Source organism: Microplitis demolitor, chromosome 8 (assembly GCF_026212275.2).
Source record: "Microplitis demolitor isolate Queensland-Clemson2020A chromosome 8, iyMicDemo2.1a, whole genome shotgun sequence".
Lineage (NCBI taxonomy): Eukaryota > Metazoa > Arthropoda > Insecta > Hymenoptera > Braconidae > Microplitis > Microplitis demolitor.
Genome location: NC_068552.1, coordinates 8,566,159 through 8,587,796, shown reverse-complemented (window position 1 = coordinate 8,587,796; position 21,638 = coordinate 8,566,159). Strand labels below are relative to the sequence as shown.

At 30.2% G+C, this 21,638-nt stretch overlaps 1 protein-coding gene across 3 annotated transcripts in view; it reads left to right on the top strand.

Moving 5' to 3' along the window:
- Positions 1-18,070, top strand: part of LOC103574263 (uncharacterized) — a 34,735-nt gene extending 16,665 nt beyond the window's left edge. The window contains exons 1-8 of one of the 3 annotated variants that reach the window (XM_014444042.2): positions 14,897-15,129; positions 15,524-15,771; positions 16,085-16,213; positions 16,367-16,408; positions 16,671-16,712; positions 16,817-16,979; positions 17,477-17,651; positions 17,784-18,070. In XM_014444042.2, coding sequence (XP_014299528.1) covers positions 16,176-16,213; positions 16,367-16,408; positions 16,671-16,712; positions 16,817-16,979; positions 17,477-17,651; positions 17,784-18,043 — 720 coding nt within the window. In that variant the 5' untranslated portion in view covers positions 14,897-15,129; positions 15,524-15,771; positions 16,085-16,175 and the 3' untranslated portion in view covers positions 18,044-18,070. Of the gene's footprint in view, positions 1-14,896; positions 15,130-15,520; positions 15,772-15,981; positions 16,214-16,366; positions 16,409-16,670; positions 16,713-16,816; positions 16,980-17,476; positions 17,652-17,783 lie in introns of those variants that run through there. The other 2 variants (XM_053741080.1, XM_053741081.1) reach the window with 2 other exon arrangements.
- The last annotated feature ends 3,568 nt before the right edge of the window (positions 18,071-21,638 follow it).

The following is a 21,638-nucleotide window of genomic DNA, read 5'->3' as shown; positions in this document are numbered from 1 at the left end:
ATGGCAGAGAGTTCACTCTTGTCACCGATCACAGTCCACTTGTTTGGGTAAATAATATGAATGACCCAACATCGCGTGTAATGAGATGGAGAGAACGGCTTAAAGAGTTCGAATATATCGTGTTATATAATGCAGGTAAAATAAATACAAATGCGGACGCTTTATCGCGTAACTCAACAGTTGAAAACCGCGAAGTTTACCTAATTAAAATTAAACGGCGACCTGGAAAACCCGGAATCGCTAGATTAAGGAGTTCAAATCTTTCAGATAATGGTAGAGAGGTTACGAAAAAATCTAAATATCATAAAAATATCAAGTGGAGTAGTTCAAATGAAAAATTAAAATTCGAAAATAATAATAAAAATAAATGATTTAAAAATAATAATTAAAATAAATCAAGTTCAGAGAAAAATTTTACAAATAATAAAATAATTCGCGACAAAAATAAAATTGCGACTAACTCAGTCGACGGAGTTAGAAAAATTAATTCAAAAATTCAAATAGTTGAGCAAAATACGTAAGCTGTCGATCTTACAACTTCGGTCGAAAAACGTAAAATTCTTGAGCCAAGAACTCAAGCGGTTGGACCTCCAAAACCAATCGTCAAACACACAAGCGTTGACAATAGGACTGATCACCCTATCAACCAACGGTTAGGTGAAGATGACAAAAACATATATATTGGTAAAAATAAAAATTTAAAAAAGAAAAAATCTGACGTCAGACGGTATAATCCATATGAAAAAATTTCAGAAACCGAATCAAAAATAGATAATAATAAAGATAAAAATGATAAAGTAAATAACAACTTGAAAAGTTATAATCCTCGAAATCCTTTGGATAAAAATTCCGAGCTTGATAGTGAAAATCAAAATAAAAAAAGAAATAATAAAGTAAAATCTAATGAAAATTTAAAAAGTAATAAAAGAAAACCTTTCGAAAATTTTGAATCAAATAAGTCTATTATACTTCCTGATTATTCCGACGCATCATCGTCCTCAGGAGACATTTACGACGCGGTAGCACTAAGAAAAAATCTTATAAAAAATAACCCTTCAAATTTAAGTGGCGAATCTGATTTGACAGATTTCGGATTGTCTTATATTTCCAGTAATTCCAAAAATTTTCTACAACATCAAAAATCTCGTAATATAATCTTATCACCTAAATCGCCACGTCCACAGATTACTGATAGCCCTAAAAACACTAGCTCTCCATTAACATTATCACAAAATATACGAACACAAACTACGCCTTTACATTCGTGTCCAAAAAGACAGACAGACAATAAAGATATAAAAATTCTACAAATAAATTGATCCCTCTCTACATTAAAAGAACAACCACAATGGCAGAATTTACACCTTCTCCATCAATGCGTATACGTAGAAAAATAAATAAATAAAACAAGGAAATTGAAAAAATAATTTATTTCATAAACTTCAGACGACGAATCGAACACTAACGAGACAGTATTGACTTATTCAAAAATATATATTTAGAGAATTCAAATGACATTAGTACTGAATCACCTATTGAAACAATCCCTATTCCCCCAAGAACTCCTATCAAACCCAAATCCGTAAATAAAAAAGATATGGGAGGTGCAATCCTTTGGTCTTCTGACAAAGGAGGCGATCATCCAAAAAATATGGATGTCTCTGCGCTAATTCATATTGAACCAAAAAACAACATAAACATTTAAACTAACGACGTAGGAGAAAATTCTTTTGTAATTGAACCCATGACAGTAAAATCACTCGACGAAACAACAACCATAAAAACTAACACAATAACACCGAAAAAAATAGACAATAAAAATACAGAAAAGACAAAAACGAATACTACAAAAATAAACCTAAATTCAACAGACGCAGAAAAGAACAGACCTCACGGTACTGATACAGAACAAACACATTCTAATAAAATTACACCGGAACTACGTAGATCGACTAAAAAAAGGTAAAATCAAAACATGTTCATTCGGTACAGACTACGATTAACATACACGTATACAAAAGCAGATTCCAAATAAAATACAACACATTGCAAAAAATTTTAAAAATAAAACCAAAAAGCCAAGTCGTAAAAATTTACAACCCAAATTGCCAAACACATTGGTTACTCTAAAAGCAATCAAACGTCAACAAAATTTTAATAATAAACGGACTTATGATAGATTGTCAACAATAAATGAAAATACAAGTCCAGTAAATTCACAACAAACTACCTCACGTAGAGAATCACAAAATCCTACACTAAATTCACCTACTGATCAAAATTAAAAATCGCCTGAATGAATAAATTCATTTAACCACCTGAATTTCGATCAACATATGAATTGAGCTTACGTCGAAAATTTTGAACAGATAGAACAAATACATTTCTTAAATGGCCAAAATTCTGACCAACTTGAACAAATAAACTCATCTGATAATGAAGTAGACAAACGACAAAGTTTGACACAATTAAATTCAGACGGGAATCAAAACAAATCAAACAATGATGCGATCATACTAGCAAACGACAATTTATCTAACGAAGAAATAGACACCGACGATAACGTGTCTATAATTTCAAATACTTCAAATGACTATAATAAAGAGAACGTACACGAAACAAAGATAATTTGAAAATGCAGAAGAATTGTTATTTATGTTTTATTAACGGGGACGGCACCGTACCAAGCGAAATTGGAAAACAGTTATTAGAGTCAGGATATTTAAAATTCAATCCTTTAATAGATTATAAAACGGGTCAAGTATTCAAAATGGGAACATCTAAAAAAAAATACTTGCGCTAGTAACTCAAAGTAATAGTCGAGTTACACCAACTAAAAAAGATTATTGTAAAGCTTTCAAAAATTAAAAGTTATAAATTGTCACGTAACGATTGAAATTATTTAATTTTTATTTAGTTGTAAGTTGAATATTGTAATTTTATATTTGAATTTGAGTCGTTACGCGGGCATTCCGCCATTTCACCGGTGGAGACAGTGGTCCGTGCATGGTGCTAGCGCATGCGCGCTGAGTATGAGAGAGCACATGTGTGAATAAATTTTAATTTGTAATTTAAAAATACAAATAATTGGTTTATATTAATTTTAAGTTTTCATTTATAATTTTGAGACAGTTGGGATGCATAATCCAGTGCAACATTATGCCCCAACGATTGTCTAATGTATTATTTTATTTAAATTTGTCATCCGACTAAGGATGCCAGTTTAGTTGAGAATGTTGACCGCCGGGTAACGGTAAATCGATACCTCGGCTATGATTCCGACGTCAATTTAATAAGTTATAAATACGTAGTTTATATATTTAATTTATTAATCATGTGTCATTCAGGTATTGAAGGATTATTTTTATATTTTATATTTTAATTTAAAATTAGGCCCAAGGCTAATAGAAATAATTATAATAGTAATTAAGGGCGATGGTGGTGCCACGTGCGCGACGACCAACAGGTGGAGGAAAGGGTAATTAATTCAGAAAGATACGGACTGGCATTGTGCATAGACGCTATATTTGATTAAATTGTAAAACCGTGCATTAATTATTTAGTTTGGAAAACAATAAAGATAATTATTTAAGTCCATCGGGTGATTTTGTTCCGTATTGGTCAATCCATCATATTTTTTATCATTGGAGATCATAAATTTTGAATAAGTACTTTGAATTTCTTTCGCGGCATCTATTTTTCATGTGATAACCTCCCCCGGTAGTTGTTGGTCGCCGCGGTGAGGTAAATTAATTTATTGATAATAGATACTGGATGATACATGATTTCTATTAAAAATCATTATCATTAATTTTTATTATTGTTTACTATTGGTGAATATATTCTGATATTTCGAAGTAGATATATGTATATATTAGTTGAATGCAACGTGGAGAAGCGTTGCCGGTATACATATATATACATCTATAGTATATATATCTATAGAGCGCATGAAGTACTCGAGTAAATTCCTCAAGTACTGACATCACCACTTGGGTCAAAAATTCTCACTCGGAATATTTGAAGAAAAAAAAAATATTAAGCATTATTATAGGTATTTATTATTATTTATATTCATTATTATTTAAAATAATTGAGTAACTTTATATTTTTTTTTTCATTTTGCTTTATTTACTTGCCCTAGCGGTCTAAAATTATAATTTAACTTTTTGTTTAAAAATTATAAATTGATTTAATACCGAAAAATTTATTATTTTGAGTGTGAGTGAGGATAAATCCCGTATCTTTCTCCTTCTCACAAGTGCTGAGAGAGTAAATGAAATAAAGATATTATTATTATTCATCATCTTGGGAATATTTAAGTGAAATAATTGTTTCTTTTATTCAAAATTAAAATGAATATTATTAATTAAATTAAATTATATTTATTTTGGGTTTATTGAGTTTATATAATTTGTTTTGGTACTGCAATAATTGTGCGATAAAAACTACCACCAGTGGTTGAAATGTATAACGATTTTAATTGTATTTTTGGTAATCACCGAATGTTATTATTGTAATAAATTTACACAAAACTAAATATTGTGAAATATTATTAAATTTTATATTGTTATAAAAATTAAAACGTGGAAACCAACAGCTGTCGGGGAAAATTTAATATTTATTTTCCCTGGATCTTTTCTTACTGCTTATTTTCATTTTTGCAGATCTTATTTATTATTACTTATACGTAATTATTTATTATTTATTTGCAAAATTTTTCTATTATTATTTTATGTTCTTGTGTTGTTTATCCGCTTTGTCATGAATCACTTGCTCGGATCTTTTCCTCGTAAATTTTCTCCCTGAATAAAGTTTTGTCCGTTTTAAATAAACGGTCTGGCGCCTGCGTGCACTTACCCAGCCTGAGGAGCTGGTCCAGGCACGACAAATATTTATTATTTATAATTTAATCATTGTTTAAAATTTTATTATTTCATTTTAATTCAATCTCGATATTTATTGTCATTTAATATCGTTTATTATTATTTATTATTGTTATTTGATATTACGCGTGGGCGACCTCATACGCTATATTGGGCTATTTCGCGTCCCCGTCACGAAAATTCAGCTAGGTATACGTTATAAAATGGAAAAATCAAAAATAAAATCAGCTAGTATTTCTCAAGGTAGAAGCAACTTATCAAAAACAATTTGGACAAAAATTAAAAATATTATTTCTAAAATTTTCAAAAGTACCGATTTAAAAATAATTATTTGTAAAGATGAAATAATAATATCTCCAGTGGGGGAAAGACAAAAAATAATAGCCGAAAATCAAGAAACTTCAATAGCAGGACATAACTGAGTAACTAAGACTTATAATAGAGTTAGACAGAAATATTTTTGGGATAATATCAAAAAACATGTTGAAGATTTCGTGAGAAAATGTATTAGTTGCTAGAAAAAGAAATTAGTTAGAACAAACACAAAACAGCTGATGGTCATTACAGACATATCCGCAGAAGTATGGGATAAATTAGCATTCGATATAGTAGTACCAAACAAAACATCAGCTAACGGATATTCATTATTTCAATGATGCAAGATGATCTTTCAAAATATTGTTTTGCAATACTTTTAGTGTCCATGGCGGCCAAAGATATCGCGATAGTATTAGTCGAGAATTTTATATTAAAACACGGTTACCTGAAAGTAATTTTAACAGACCAAGGTCAAAATTTGATGGGTAAAGTAATTGGTTGCGTAGCCAAAATTTAAAAAATGAAACAAATTAAGACAACAGCTTTCCACCCTCAATCAAATGGTTCTCTCCAGAGAAGCCATCAAGTTTTAACTGATTATATTAAACATTTTACAAGTCACGATGATTGGGATAAATGGTTGCCTCATGCCACTTTTGCTTACAACACGAGTGTACGTGAAGGTACGAAATTTACGCCGTATAAATTAGTTTTTGGTAAAGAAGCACGATTACCATCAGAATTTTCCTATCTAGACGAGATTCCTACATACGCAGATTTTGTTAAGGAACTTGCAACTAGATTATTAGAATCACGGAAAGAAGCAAGACAAAATTTAGAAAATTCAAAACAAAGATACAAAGTACGGTATGATAAAAAAATTAATCCAGTAAATTTCAAAATAGGTCAACATATATTCTTAGTAAAGAATCAGAGAGATGGTAAATTTGATGATAATTATTTAGGTCCGTATAAAGTTACAGAAATTTTCCCAGATAAAAACGATATAGAAATTGAATATAAACCAGGAAAAAGAAAACTCATCCATTGCGACAGAGCTAAAATAGCTTATAAGTAAATTGAAAATTTTTTGCACCAACACCTTTTCAGGAAAAAAAATCGGTCTGTCGGTTGACCCTGCGGGCCAGCCCCAAAACTTCCCGCCTATTTCGAGCTCTTTGAGCTCAGAAAATTGTTGTAGATTCATTTTCTCTTCGAGCTCGAAAATACTATTGTATGCCTTTGTTTTCGAAAGAATACGTTTTTTACGATTTTTTTTTCAAACGATATCTCTCGAACGAATAAACCGATTAAGACGTTCAAGGCGACAATCGACATGTTTTATTGAGTTCCATAACTGATCAGATTTTTGAATTGATTCATCAAGTCGTTTTTAAATTAACCGATTGAGATGTCTAAGGCGGCAATCGGCGCGTTTTATTGAATTCTAGAGCTGATTAAAATTTGAAATCGATCGCGTCAGTCGTTTCAAAAATATTTAGAAAAAACCATTTTTCACCATTTCTTTCTCCCGCGATAACTCTCGAACGAATTATCCTATTTTGATGCTTGAGGTGGCAATCGACGCGTTTTATTGAGTACTAGAGCTGATTAGAAGTCGATCGTATGAGTCGTTTCTGAGAAATCAATAAAAAACTAAAAAAAAATTTTTGTTTAACTTCCCGCTAAGAAAATCGACGATTTTCAAAAATTTCGGGAAGTTATTGTTTTCACCCCGATTTTTGAAAATCGAGTTTTCATCAGATGTCGACGTTTTGAGGTCCTAGGAAGCTATTCTGACTATTTGCAGAATGATGCCCGAGTGTGTGTATGTATGTGTGTGTGTGTGTGTGTGTGTGTGTGTGTGTGTGTGTGTGTGTGTGTGTGTGTGTGTGTGTGTGTGTGTGTGTGTATGTATGTAAACTCTTTGTAACTTTTTAACTAATGGATCGATTTGGATATTTAAGGCGGCAATCGAAAGAGATTGTTGGCCGTCAACTTTCTTGAAAATTTCAGATCATTTGATCGAATAGACTCGAAAACATTTGCGAATTACGAAAAAAAAAAAATTTTTTTTTTTAGTTTTTTATTGATTTCTCAGAAACGACTCATACGGTCGACTTCTAATCAGCTCTAGTACCCAATAAAACGCGTCGATTGCTACCTCAAACATTAAAATCGGATAATTCGTTCGAGAGTTATCGCGGGAGAAAGAAATGGTGAAAAACGGTTTTTTCTAAATATTTTCGAAACGACTGACGCGATCGATTTCAAATGTACTGACGGGTGGTAATATACCAGTCGCTGGCGTGTTCTGTCGTACCGGCGGATGGTAAGTTGGCGATTGATGATAACGTGTCGGCTATTGATGTGCTTATCTAGGGCCCTTTTGACGCTAATTGGCATCATTTGAGCACATCTAGGACCTTTTTAACATCATCTTGGCGCTAATTTATACCATTTGGATGCTAATTGGCATCTGCTTCGTGTTATACGCAGTCTTTTTTACCGAGCGAGCTCAGCTTATCTGGGGCCCGTTGGATGCTAATTCGCAGCCATTTCGAGTTCTTATCCGCCATTTGGAGCTCTTATCCACCATTTTGAGCTCATGTCTACCATTTCTAATTCTATCGACTGTTTTGAGCTCGTTTTATAATAGATCGCGCCTTGTAATTTCATTAATGACTAGAGTGGGTTCTCGGCTTGCCTATCAGGTCACAGGTTTTGGCATCGTGTTTGTACTTAACCCCAGAGCTGACACGAGCGTAGCCTACCCTGATTAATGCAATATGCACACGCAAATGTATGATTTGAAGTTTGATATATTCAAACTAGGGGGGTTATGAGCACTTGAGAGAAGCATGCAAGAGCATGCCATCTAGAGGTGTAGCCGCCCGCCCCTCTTTTTTGTTGATGATGGCGTCATCCGACAAGGCTGAACTTTTTTTTTCCTTTGTTCTATTTCTAACTGCGTAGTAACATCCCAGATAGACAGCGTTACTCAACAAAAGATTACTTAGTAAAAGCTTGTTCTCCAGTTAACAACAAAGTCAAGGCAAGTTTAACTTTTTTGGTAGTTGATGACAACTTGCAGTATATTTGAATAGTAACTTAACTTAAGTCTACCATCGGAAATCGAAGGTAATTTAGGGGTAACAGTTGTACAGTAACAGTTGTCGTCAAATCGAAATTAAAATAACTGTAAAATTTGTCGTGATATTGATTATAATACTTACTTAGTAATTCGCTGTCAGTATTTTGTGTAGTAAATATGAGTACAAGATGAAATTAGGAATTACTCATAATTTAACTTTACGACTATTAAAAAAATTGAAGATTTATTTGAAAACTGAATAAATTAATGTAATCGATGGTGTAATTTTATGAACAATTTTAGTATTATTTTAGAATGAAGATAAATGTTGTATTAAAAAAATTACTTTGGATATTCAGTCTGAGAAATAGAAATTTTTATAATTATGTTCAGTTATGAAACACTGAAAGTTCCTACAGTTGAAATTTCACATGATTCATAATTTTCATATTTTATACTACGCAGAACTGTAGTTAGAGAAGAAAAATAAATATTAATTAATTAAAATGAATGTATAATACATGCATAGATTAATCGCTTTTCAATAATTATAAAATTACATGCAATTTTTTTTATCACAATTACTGTAAAAATGCTCAAGTTAAATTTGATGACACTGAAGTTGACAGACATACAAAAATAAATAAATTATTATGAAAAAAAATTATTCAAATTACTCCATGTGTGCAAATTTTAAAAAACTCAAAGTGTGAATTATTAAAAATATTTTTTTTCATCATAATTAATTACAAAAATTTCAACAATTAACAGATATCAGCTGATATCAGTATCATTACATTTGATTTAAAATTAAATTGAAGGAAATAGATTAATGCTTACAATATTCTGTAAGAGTTGGTCAATTTTAGAAGTTTTTTGATAAAATAAATGAATGCCACATTTTAAAAATCATATTTTTAACACTTTTTAACCTGTTTGTACATTATTATTACAAATCAATATTTTTCATTATTGAAATACAATACAAGAAAAGCACAGAAGGTTAACGATAAAATATATTATTTACAACTAAGACATATAATTACATTTTTTACGACATAACAAATGCTAAATAAGCATTATTTAGTTGTTCATCGTTTACATGCGGAGATAACGTTTTTTTTAACCATATTGGCATGCGAAAACATTTACTCATTACTTCAGTGTACAGTATATAAGAAATTTCATCATCTAAATCTAAACATAACAACACTCCACAAAATTGTGGAAGGTTTTGATAAAGTCGAATTAAATGGCTGTAATTTTTTAAACAACTGCACGGCAAAAAAATAATTATTCTTACAGTAAATTATGTTTTTTATTAAACCGATTTGATTGTCGTTGGTGATAATCGTATTTTCATTAGCTTGAATTGAATAAAAAAACTTTGGTGATTTTAAATTTTTATATTGTAAACAACCATGGACCTTTATTATATCCAGTATTGGCCCGTTTTCGTGCTCTCCATAAGCTTTGAATGATTCAGCAGTTTTAATATTATCAGATGACTGAAAAAGTTACTCTTCACTGATACGTTTGTGAATTTGCTGTAGACGTTAATTCGATTTTCGTACATAACCACGGTATTTTTTCATGCAGTTTTCGTATCGAAATGCGGACGTAGACTCTAAAGAACCGAAATTTTTATAATCTGTTACAAGATGAAGGAGACCATCAATATTGTATGACATAAATTCTAATCCATAAATATTTTCCGCCTCAATTACAAAACGTTTAAGCGCTTCATCTGCGAAATTTATATTTTCTAACGGTGAATCATTATTTAATAACACGAGCATAGCAGCATGTAGATAGAAGAAATGATTATATTACTACTCCGTATTTATTCCTGAAGAAGCTACAATAAAAGTATACAGCAATAATTGTCGAAACTCAGTCGCTTTATATTTACTATAATTTTCTATTTCTCGTGGGATTCTAGCAAACTCTCGTGGGCAATAATTTTGTAATGTTAAGAGAAGATTCGATAAAAAGTTAACTTCAAAATTTTGTAATTTTCCCATCGAACACTTTCCAAAAATTAGTGATTCTATCAATTTCTTCATAACTCCTAAGCATACAAGATGCATGTAATCAAAAGGCACTTGTTTTACCAAATTTATATTTAAGTCATGAATAGCTGATTTTTTCAAGTAATGGTCTACATCTTTTCTCGATCGAAAATCAGAATTAGTTATTTCCGTACAGTTCATTTCGGGAAAGCGTTTTGCTATTTTATACGTTGTTATGTCCAACTAGTAGCTTGCACTGTGATGTTGGACGTTATTATTATTATTTTCGGTCCTAGTCTTTCGACCAATAGACCGAGATCACACTAAGTAATTATCTGGAAGGTTTGTTTTTAAATGAAAGATGTTGAATATACGAATTTAACTACTATATATTATACAATGGAAAATTTTGATTATGTGAGTACAATAACTTGATATCAAAAGTATTAGGTGGCTAGTCAGCCGACTCTAATTTACAAGAAAATGGTAACGATGAAATTCATTTTAAATACTAGAGAGGACTATAGAATTTTGAATGCAATACATTCTTTTATAATCTTTCCGTGCGTTGGAAGTGTTTCTATATTTAGACTGACACAACATTTACTAAACACTAGTAATATAATTAATAAAATAAAGTGTGAGGACACTTGTATATAAAAACAAAAACTAGTACAGAACTAATGTAGAAGTGTGAGAACACTTGTAAATGAAAAACTAGTATGGAACTAGTGTAAAGTGTGAGAACACTTGTACTTAAATTTTCTCATCTTTACCGACCGAGGACTGAGAACTGAGACTGAAACTCTGTGACTGAGAAACTGCTACTAAAAAAAAACTCACTATTTTAGATTTTTCGGCCCTTTTTACGTGTTTTATTTTGTCCTATTTCGTCTATTGTTCGGGGGAAAAATGTGTCCAATCGGAGTACAATTCCTTTGGGTCCTTTCCCTTTCCCTATGAATTTTCTTCGGGAAAGTGGTAAAGGCACGCCTGAATGCGGGCCTATGTGCGTGCACGACCACACCTACACCCACATGTACAATATTTCATTTATGATAGTAATTTTTAGTTTATTTATAATATTGATAAATTATTAATATAATATTTACTATTTCAAAATTATTAATTTTAGTAGGTGATTATTATTCAAGTTGTATAAATTTTACTTATTTCATTTATATTAAATTTAAATCTAATCACATGAATTTCATTTATTTAAATTCAATTAATTTATTTGTAATGATTTTGTTTATTGCCAAAATTACTCATTCATTTAATGAATTTCATCATTGATTGGCGTCCCACCGATTAATGTACTCATTCTTATAAATTTACTAATGTAATATTATTAGTTTATTTGTTTAATTAATAGGAATTATTTATTTTAATATTATTTATGTAGATACTCTTCTTAGTTAAATTTCTTTATTTAAAAATTATTTATTTGAATTTCCTTTAGGTAAAATTTATTTTCGTATTATTTAGGTGAATATTTTCGCTAAAAAGTCGTTTATTTAAAATTTATTTCATTTAACATTATTCTTTTCAATATTTTGGACAACGTGTCATTAAAATCATTTCTTTGGGTATCTATTTTACGTTTATGTGGACACCTAAATATTATCTACAAAAGTGCACTTACAAAATGTAAGAGCTTATAAGATTATGTACTTCATTTATTCTATTTATTAAAAAATGAGTCGCTGTTAACATTTCTTCTAAATATTTTACGTACGTTTCTGTAGATAAGCCGTTAATTGTTTTTTAAAAAGTATTTGCAGCTGGCCTTTGGGCCTTTTCTCTATTGTAGGCCGAGGGGTCATTAGAAATGCATTTGGTTGTTTGTTCTAATATTTTTACGTGCGTCAGAGCAAACGAATTTACTAATTTTTAAATTTTTTTTGTTTTTTACAACTAAATTATTTTTTATCGCTCTAGAATTATTGAAGAAAAATAAAATTTGATCGCTACGTAATTTTAATAAGAAAATCCAATTTTATATAAAAAGTTCAGCATCTGAGCTGGACGTAACAACGTAATGCCTCCAACAATACATTTGGAGCAAGGATACGTTTCATTATGGGATATAGTACCAAGGGCATACGCGCGAGTTGGAGCATCTACGATGTAACAGGGAAATTTCATCGAAATTAAACGATTATTAAAAAAAACACCGCCTTTTGAAATTGAATCATTGGCTTCTTTCACAAAATCATCAAAAAATTCTGTAAAGTTATTCGGTTTACTCTCACCCACAAAAATACCAACAAGTTCCGGATTTTTCTGAGACACAATATTCACAACACGAATTTGTATGGGCCAGAACTGGAATTGTTTATTTAATTCGGCTCCGTCCGTACTAAAATCTATTAATAACTTTTCAGGAATTAATTCCGTTGCAACACGATTTAATATTGACTTTAACGTACATTCTAAGTCAATACGAAGATATTCCCCTGGAAATACTATTTTCAGTACGAGTTGGTTACGAGGTGTTTTTATTATTGTACCGAGAATCTTTTGGTAACATTTCCAATTGAGGATGAGTACGTAATACGTGCAAAAATGCTTTACTCTGAGCTAAAGTTATTTCATTATCAACTATACATTTACCTATATTATGAATAAAATTTTCAAAAGTGAACTCAAGATTTTGATTATTGCTATTATGAAAAGTAGACTTTAAAGTCGTCATACGATTTTCTTTACAACAATCATTATCAATGTGATTTACGTGCATAACGTCGGCATTACTAACACTGTCAATAGAGTCTGAAACTATACTAATATTAAGGTTTTGTCTAGATTCATTTTCGTTACTCATAGCAATAATAGTATGGCTACTACCATTGGCAATTGTTATTTTAACACCATTAACCGTTTTTACATTTCATGCAGAAATTTCAGCGAGACCTAGATTATTTGATTTGATATGGCAATGATTATCTGCTTGAGCCATAGATGAAAAATTTTTCCCACCCTGATGACAGTCATCTTCTCGAGGTTGATACAAAGTGCTCGCTTGAGGTTGGCTTACAGTACTTGAAAGAGATTGCTTAAGTTGATTAGCAGTGAGTATAAAATCCTTATTTTGTTTCATGCGTTTTCTTCTCTGGTCGTAAGACAGTTCATCTCATGGTTTTCTACCGGTAGGCCGCTTAAAATTCGGGGTCATCCAGAACTCCATGTTCGTAGAAATTCTAAAGAAAATAAATAAGTAATAAAAATACAAAAACGGTTGTTCGTTTTTACCTTGAAATATCATAATAATTATTTTTTTTTCCAATCATAAACATGATTTCTTTTCAAGGTGAAAACATTTTTCCTATATTGTTAAATAATTTTTTAGCACTACTTAAAATATTTAAAGTTAATCGAACGGTTTACCGCGGATCATAATGGAATTTTGGTATTTTTGTTTATATTATAAAAAAAATTAATTTGATCCAAGAAAAAAAAATGAAAATAAACATTTTCGACCAGAGTAAAATAAATTTAAAACAAAAATTAATTTCTTCTATCAAGTTTTCTTTTCTTATATAAAGTATATTTTTCCATTAGTGAAAAATAACAAATTTTCATTTTTAAGTTAATTTTCTCATTTATTACGTAGCCTATTTTTATTTCCAACTGCGATTGATATGATAAAATATTAAAAATTTAGAATGAGTTAAGTAATTTTTTTTTTTTTTTTTTTTTTTTTTTTTTGAAGCACATGGTGGGCTAATAATTCCATAAATTTCATTAAGGTTATGGGGAAATATGAATGAAATTTTCTTATTTCACTTACTGCTTGTACAATACTTACAATTAAATTAGTAAGATTTGATCATCCAGGCAATAAAATCACAAAATTTTCCAAGTTTAACTATGAGATATCACTATAAGTACACAAATTCAATATGAGGCGTTATTTAATAACAACTAAAAACGTATAGCTACAGTATAATTTTTTTTAATGTTTCCAAATCACAATTTTCAATTGAAATAGAAAATGGTGAGAATTATAAATAGTTCTTTTTCAAATTTGTAGATAAATAAATTTTTTCTGTGTGTAAAAAAAGTTTTTTTTAATATGTTACGTTTAGTAAATAATAAACTATGTACAAAATAAAAAGCATCGCCTAAACTACTGTTCTCTGTATAAGGATGTCGTGTATGGAGACGTCCATAATACGCATGTCCGCGCATGTCAAGTACCTTCTTTCTTCTATGTTGCGGCGGCCATTGTGCTTTGTGTACTTTTTACATACAGAACCCATCGGCTTCCATTGTTAATAACGTTTTGATAAAAAAAAAATTATAAATTACGAATAAGTTTTGATCATTGCGTGAGACATTTGTGCAAGAATTTGTGATTGACATTATTCGATTAATCGATGATTGTTTTATGATATGCTATTTAAATTAAATAAATTATTTATCATGCAAGACCAGCAGATAAGATCATTTCAGTAAAATTTTTAATGATTGAATTACATGTTTGTTCGTTTATTTTTTTTTTTTTTTTTTTTTTTTTGTTTTCTTTTTTTTTACAATTTCTGTTCATTTTTTTCAATGTCAATTTGTAAAAATATGTGAATATCAATTAAATATATACATATGAGTATACATGTGAGCATGTATGTACGTCAGAGTTCATAGTTTTACACTGGATATTTATTGGTATTCGACTATTAACACAACACAAATATTTTTTTTTTAACGTACACATTTATAATTCACCAACAAAGTTTTGTTATTATTAAACTATTATATGTTAAGCATTAAGACGCGTTTTCATTTGTTTCTCTATTCGCACTCAACTGGATAAACGGTACTATCTCTGTTGCACTTGTACATTAAATAGGAACTTTGTCCAAGCTTTTCTCGTAAACAAATGGAAGTTATCAAAAAATTCAAGTGCACTTCGCTAGTTCATAGAGTAAAGCATCGGTTCTGTGTCTTTATTTTGCGTTTAGAGCTTTTATTTCAGAGAAAAGCTGGGACAAAATTATCTGAAAACCGTTCTTAAATTAATTTTGTTATTATATTAATTTTTTTTTCTCTTGTTTTAAATTAAGTCACAAAATAATACCACCACATACATATTATAACCAAATTAAATGACAAATGTGAAATAGTTAGAAATTTATCAGTTCTAATTTTTTAAGCTTAAATAACTTGAAAAATTAGCAAAACTCTATTGAAATTTTTTTTTTTTTCAGCAGATCCCGAATTCTCCTCGTACATTTAACTGTCAAGCCATTAGCAGTCATGCCATTAACGCTTTAAGAAGACCTACGCTTTTCAGCAGTGTAAACCACTCTTCAAATGATCAGGAAAATATTTTGCAACCTTTAAAAACGTTTCAGCGAGTGAATCTTGCAACAGCGATCGAAAACAAAAACACCACCCAGATGTTGAATTTATTAAAAAATTTATGTGAAGATGTTAACGTGTTGAACCAAAATGTAATGTAAGTAATGATTCAAATAATCATTCAACCTTTTAACAGATCTCATCAAAAACTTACAATCACATCCCTCATTAAAAAAAAAAAAAAATTTAAAGGATTGAATTTTTCATCATTTTGAATACTTCCTAATCCGTCAAATCCTTTTTAATATTATCCCTTATAAGCATTTAACTTATAAAATCATGTTGAATTCTTTTTTTTTAATCAAAGATGTCCTCATGACGGAACTTTTGAAAAAGTTAGCTGTTTTCTGATTCAGCTTGACGAGCTAGTCAAGAAAATGAGGAAACTAACGATATGATTATATGTAAAGGTCAGCTGATTACCTCAATAATGGTTTATGACAGAAAAGTCTTTGACTACATAAATTATTTAGGCTAAATAATTTATATTGTTTCAAGAAAATGGAAGCAACGGTTCATTCATATGAGCAGGCCTTAAGGTACAATGATAATAAAATTTGTAAAATGCATATTTACATCAATCATTGATTTTTACGATTTTACCCTCTTTAGGCAAATCTGATAAATATACTTTGATTTCGGTTTACGATTTTTTTTTATTTTTACATTTAAAAAAATTTTTATTGTTGCAGAGATATCGTTACGGAGTCTCGAGAAACGTCTCAAAATATGATGTGAGTAAAATTTAAAACCCATTAAACACCGCAACCGTTGTATACTGAATGGTTATTCGTCAAATAAACACAAATCTTTCGCAGTTAAACATGAACCTACTATGAAGAAATATAATGAAAACGTGAGATGTTAACTGTATGACATTTACCATGATACAGTTGAAATCTTCTGATGTTTTCGGAATAAATATCAGTACTGACTAAGAAATTTTTTTTCGTAAAAGAGTGTTTTTATTTTTATTGTCAATTTATTAAATTTCAGAGAAATGGGGACTCAACTTGACAACAATTCTCAAGTATTAAAGTAAGTAAAAAATCATCACAATAACTTACAGTTATTAAATTTTTTTATTATATTCATCACTTAATGAATGACCGTAAATGATTAAAATTATTTAAATATTATAGTAACAGCAGATTATTTTTCGGTGAAATGAAGACTCATGTGGACGGGTTACAGAGCCAAGTGCAACGAATAAACGGACGAGTGACTCCATCATTTCTACCGTTCAAAAGTCAAGAAGATATTGATCGGTACGAGATTGCAACACCGGAAGAAATCAACCAGCTTGTAAGAGCAATTCATCAATTAATATATATTCTTACACTGGTTACTGTAAGCATAACGTTGCAGCATATCGTATTTTCATGACTGCAACGATGATTTACTACAACAGTAATCATAAATTTCATTTTGATTTTTACAGAGTTTGAAATGTACAACAAATGAGGGTAAACGACCCAAATAGTGACAGCTTTAACACTAATTAGCGACACTTTTTCTTATTTTGTAAAAATGTTCTACATGAAATTGAAATTAAAAATTTTTGCGATCTAAAGGTCTGAAAGATAAGAATTTAAATAATTATAATCGAAATCAATAATAAAATTAATTAAATATTTAGCAAAATTAATGAAAATGTCACTAATTGCGTCTTTTACCTTAAAACTTGAAAATTGTCTGAAAAAATAAAACGGAACCAAATGCGTTAATTCGCTTCCAATGACCGGTATAAGGTTAATTAAATTAGTTTGATTAGATGTAAAGTAATGATTTAATATTTACAGAAGACTTATGTAATGCATTTCCAAGGGCAAACGTCCTTACAAGATAACGTACGTTACGTACTGCAAGATAATATTTTGTTTACTGAGGAACTCTTGGCTAAAATAAATGACAAAGAGCAGTCAGAGAAAAAAAATATTATTTTTTTCGGCAAAAGACTTGACCACGATTTATATGGTGAGTACTTTAGTACACAATTTCTATTAGTATATAAATTATTTTGTCCATGTAATTGCAATTTTCAAAATAACTTCTGAACAAGTTTGTTATTATTGTTCTGTTATTAATTTAAAAAATTTTTTTTTTCAGGAATTTTTTCATCGATGTTTTCCAACACAACCGTGACTACGTACCAAAATGTTGTTCAAGCAGCTTTAAAGGCTGCGTACAACAGAACTAATTCAAGGACAAAACGTAAAAATTACAGTAACACTACTCAAAAGCGACGAAAACGAGGATTTGTAAACGAAAGTTTCTACAAGAAACCGTATTCAGCAAGTGAAGATGTACAAAGAGGCGAGGATGAACCAGAAAGAATAGATACTGCGATCGAAGATCAACAAGATTGATACATGAAGAAAAAAATATTCAGCTCTTACAAATAATTATTCATTTATTATAAGTTATTTATCTATTTTATTCGTTTATTCTATTCTACAAAATGTTAATTGATGCAATAAAAATGATTTAAAAATTATAATTTAGTTTTGAAACATCTAAATAATTTTGAGAGTATTCTGTTTAAAATTAAATTAACCTAATAACACTGCCATCTACCGGAAAAACTCTAAATGTTGCTGCTGGTCTATAAGAGCATTATGTTGTCAACCTTGATTACCGGTAAGTTATCTTTATAAATGGTAAAAAAGATTCAGGTCTCTAAACTGCCGTTTCACAGAAAATTGTCCGTAATTTACTGACGAATTGTCGACAAATGTTAGAGTCTCATTTTACTATTAATTTAACGCCACCTTCTGGCAGTAGGTTAAAAAAAAATACCATTCCATTTAACGTTAAATTGTCGCCTCAAAGGCTCTCTGGGATGTTTATTTTTCAACTGCACAGTAGAATGTTCTAGATGATGACGTCATCCGACAAGTCCGAACATGTTTTTGACATAACCGGCCATATACTGATAACCTGGATGATATTATTGAATCGTTATTTGGTGACGTGCCTCCCGAGGAAATCGGTAAGTTTGTTAACGATATAATTGCGTTTGCAAAAAATATTGAAATTATTCAAAGTGTGCGAGAAGTATCGTGTCCAGGCTGTGCCAAAAAAAGAAAGTTTGCAAAGAATCTATTTGAAATTAGTGAAAAAACGGAAAAACTACAATAACGCATGCTCAAAAAATCATCAAAATGGTTCCTCAAGGTTTAAGGTATATAAAAATTATTATATTTTTCATTAACTTAGCTATGAATATTCATTTAATTAACTTTTTTATAGACTTCACGTATGCACAAATGAGCGTAACCCAAGGGGCCAAATCGAGTTTGGAGACATAAGCGATGAAAGTGATATTTTCGAGGATGATGCAATTCCAAATTCATATTATTTTAGAAACGCGAATGAGGAAAAAAATAAAGAATTGGTTATTCGACAGAAAGAAATCGACTTACAACATTCTCATAGAAAAGAATTAATATTAAACTTTAATGATCGAAAAAATTATGAACAAGCCTGTCATGAAAATACATTTATATTAACTAAGCTATTGTTTAAAGCTAACAAGCAGTAATAATGGAACTAATAATTGATTTTGTGGGTTTCGAGATACCAGATGGTAGATTCATGGTGAAAGAACTGTGTTCTACTAATATTTGTGATAAAGTGGGTACATATGGACTTGCACGATGTGAACATTGGTTGTTCGAACTATCTTTGGATCAAGTTGATGTTGCTGTAATGCAGAAAAGTGTTGATCACTGTGGACATCAACATTCAATATCATGGACAGCTGGTTTGCTACCATATGAATTATTGAAAGAAACTCTTGAAATTATTGTCAAACATACAAGATACTTTTACGTACCAGGTGAACAGGAGAAGAAATGGCTTGAAGATCTAATTAATACTGCTGTATTAATTATTGATTTAGAAAAAACGGAATTTTTCTCACTCTATCTAAAGAATGATTTCTCGAAATATCAATGTCCATATTATCCTTATCACTTAAAGAAATTGGATAATTCATGTGCATTTCAAAATGTCCAAGAGTTCAAAAGATGGTTCTGGCATTCTTATGGAATACAACCAACATACGAAAAGTTAATTCAGATCTTTAATCTATTGCAGAATTTAATTTGTATGGATGATCGAGATATCACAAGTTTTGATGATACATTTATTCTTGATAAAGCAATCCAGCAAATTCATTTCGCTTGGCACAAACTCCCAGAAGAATTCAAAAATAATGAAAAATTGATTGGCTATCGAAGGTGTCGGGACCATTACATTTTTCGTGATGATATCCCTAATAGCTTTGCATATCCATTTAGAAAAGGTTGTTCTAACTGTACTTCTTTAGGTTAAGAAAAAAGACTATAATTTATGTAAGACTGACATGTATATTTGAGGTTAAGAGAAATATCTAAAATGTATGAGATTATGTGAAATAAAAAAATATTTAAGGTTATGTAAGACTTAAATGTATATTTTTTAGGTTAAACGTAATAAAAAATAATATATATCATGTTATGCCTCTGTAGATTTTTAATTATTCTTTTAATGTTATCTTTCAAAATTGCTGACGGTGATGTTCATACGCCGGCGTCTGGGCAGAGCACACCACATTACCAGTTTATTCCCGTGGCGTAATGATACTTAAAATTGCAATGTACTTTCTGTAACACCTTTTTTGTCAGTTACTTAATGAAACTCACAGAATACACTACGAAGTGTTATGCATTTCTAGTTACAGAAAACCTCTAAGAATTAATTATAGAATTGTAATTAAAGATCTTATTTTAATATTATGTTAGAAAATTAAGCCCTGAATAATTACTATCAATTTAATTAAAACTTAACAGATACTAATAAGTTTTCAAGTTGAAGTGCAACTTTATGTTATAAAATGAACAATTAAAAGTGACTATAATTTAGACATTAAAATTTGTGTAAGTTATTTTAAAAAGAAATTGAACCTTTCTCCCAAGGCATAAGAATCAATAAGAAAAAGTTTTATTCATTCATAAATGTAAGTTTTTTTCTTGCTGTCAAAAATTTAAGCATTACAAAACGTGGTTTCTCGAGTTGTGTAAATGTTTCATTTGCCCAAATGTGCTTCGAAGTATTAGGTAATAGTGGATACGCATACAGCTCCCAAACACGGAAACTGATTGAGATAGCTGAATCATTTGTAAAATAATTTAAAGCTTCAATTTTTTGTTTATCAGCCATAGTCACATATGGTACAATCCACTCAGTTTTTTGCAGCATAATTTTAACAGCTTCAGCATGAGCTCCAGCAGCAGGTATAGCCACAACATAGGCATTCAAATCGGAATTTGATCTTATTAAAATTAATTCATGCTTTCCATTGATGATAACTTTATGGTAATCTTCAGCAAATCCAAGCAGGAGACTCAGTGGTATAGATACATCAAAAATGCCATTGTCATCGTGTAATTTGTTTACAGCTTCATTCATATTCCAATCTGAATTTTCTCGTGTATTTTATTGAGCAGGGCTCAGTGATGTATATCCTTTCATGAGATTTGTGATGCTGAGATTTTTATTACGATCAATCTCAACACCGTTGAGCTCGTAGTGTATTTCTTCAAACATATGACATGCTGTCATGTTTACCATGTGAGTAAATGCACTTACAGCTGTACGATCAGATTTTGTAAATTTTCCATACACATACAGTGTACTTTTATTGGGAAGTAGACACAAATCTTGATGTTGAACTGCAATTCTTATTTCATCACTGTTGTTGAATGTTGATGAAGCATACGGAAAATGAGCATGTGCTTAATAGTGCGCAATCGACTCATCAAAAATGATTTGTCGTTGAATATTTAAGATTTCCGCCGCCATGGTCGTGTACACGTCAAACAACAAAAATAAAATTTTATTTTCTTAATATTCCACGTAATTTTAGTCCTAGGCTCTGTAGAAACTGAGCGTTTTGATGTGTTAACACCTTGTAAGGTA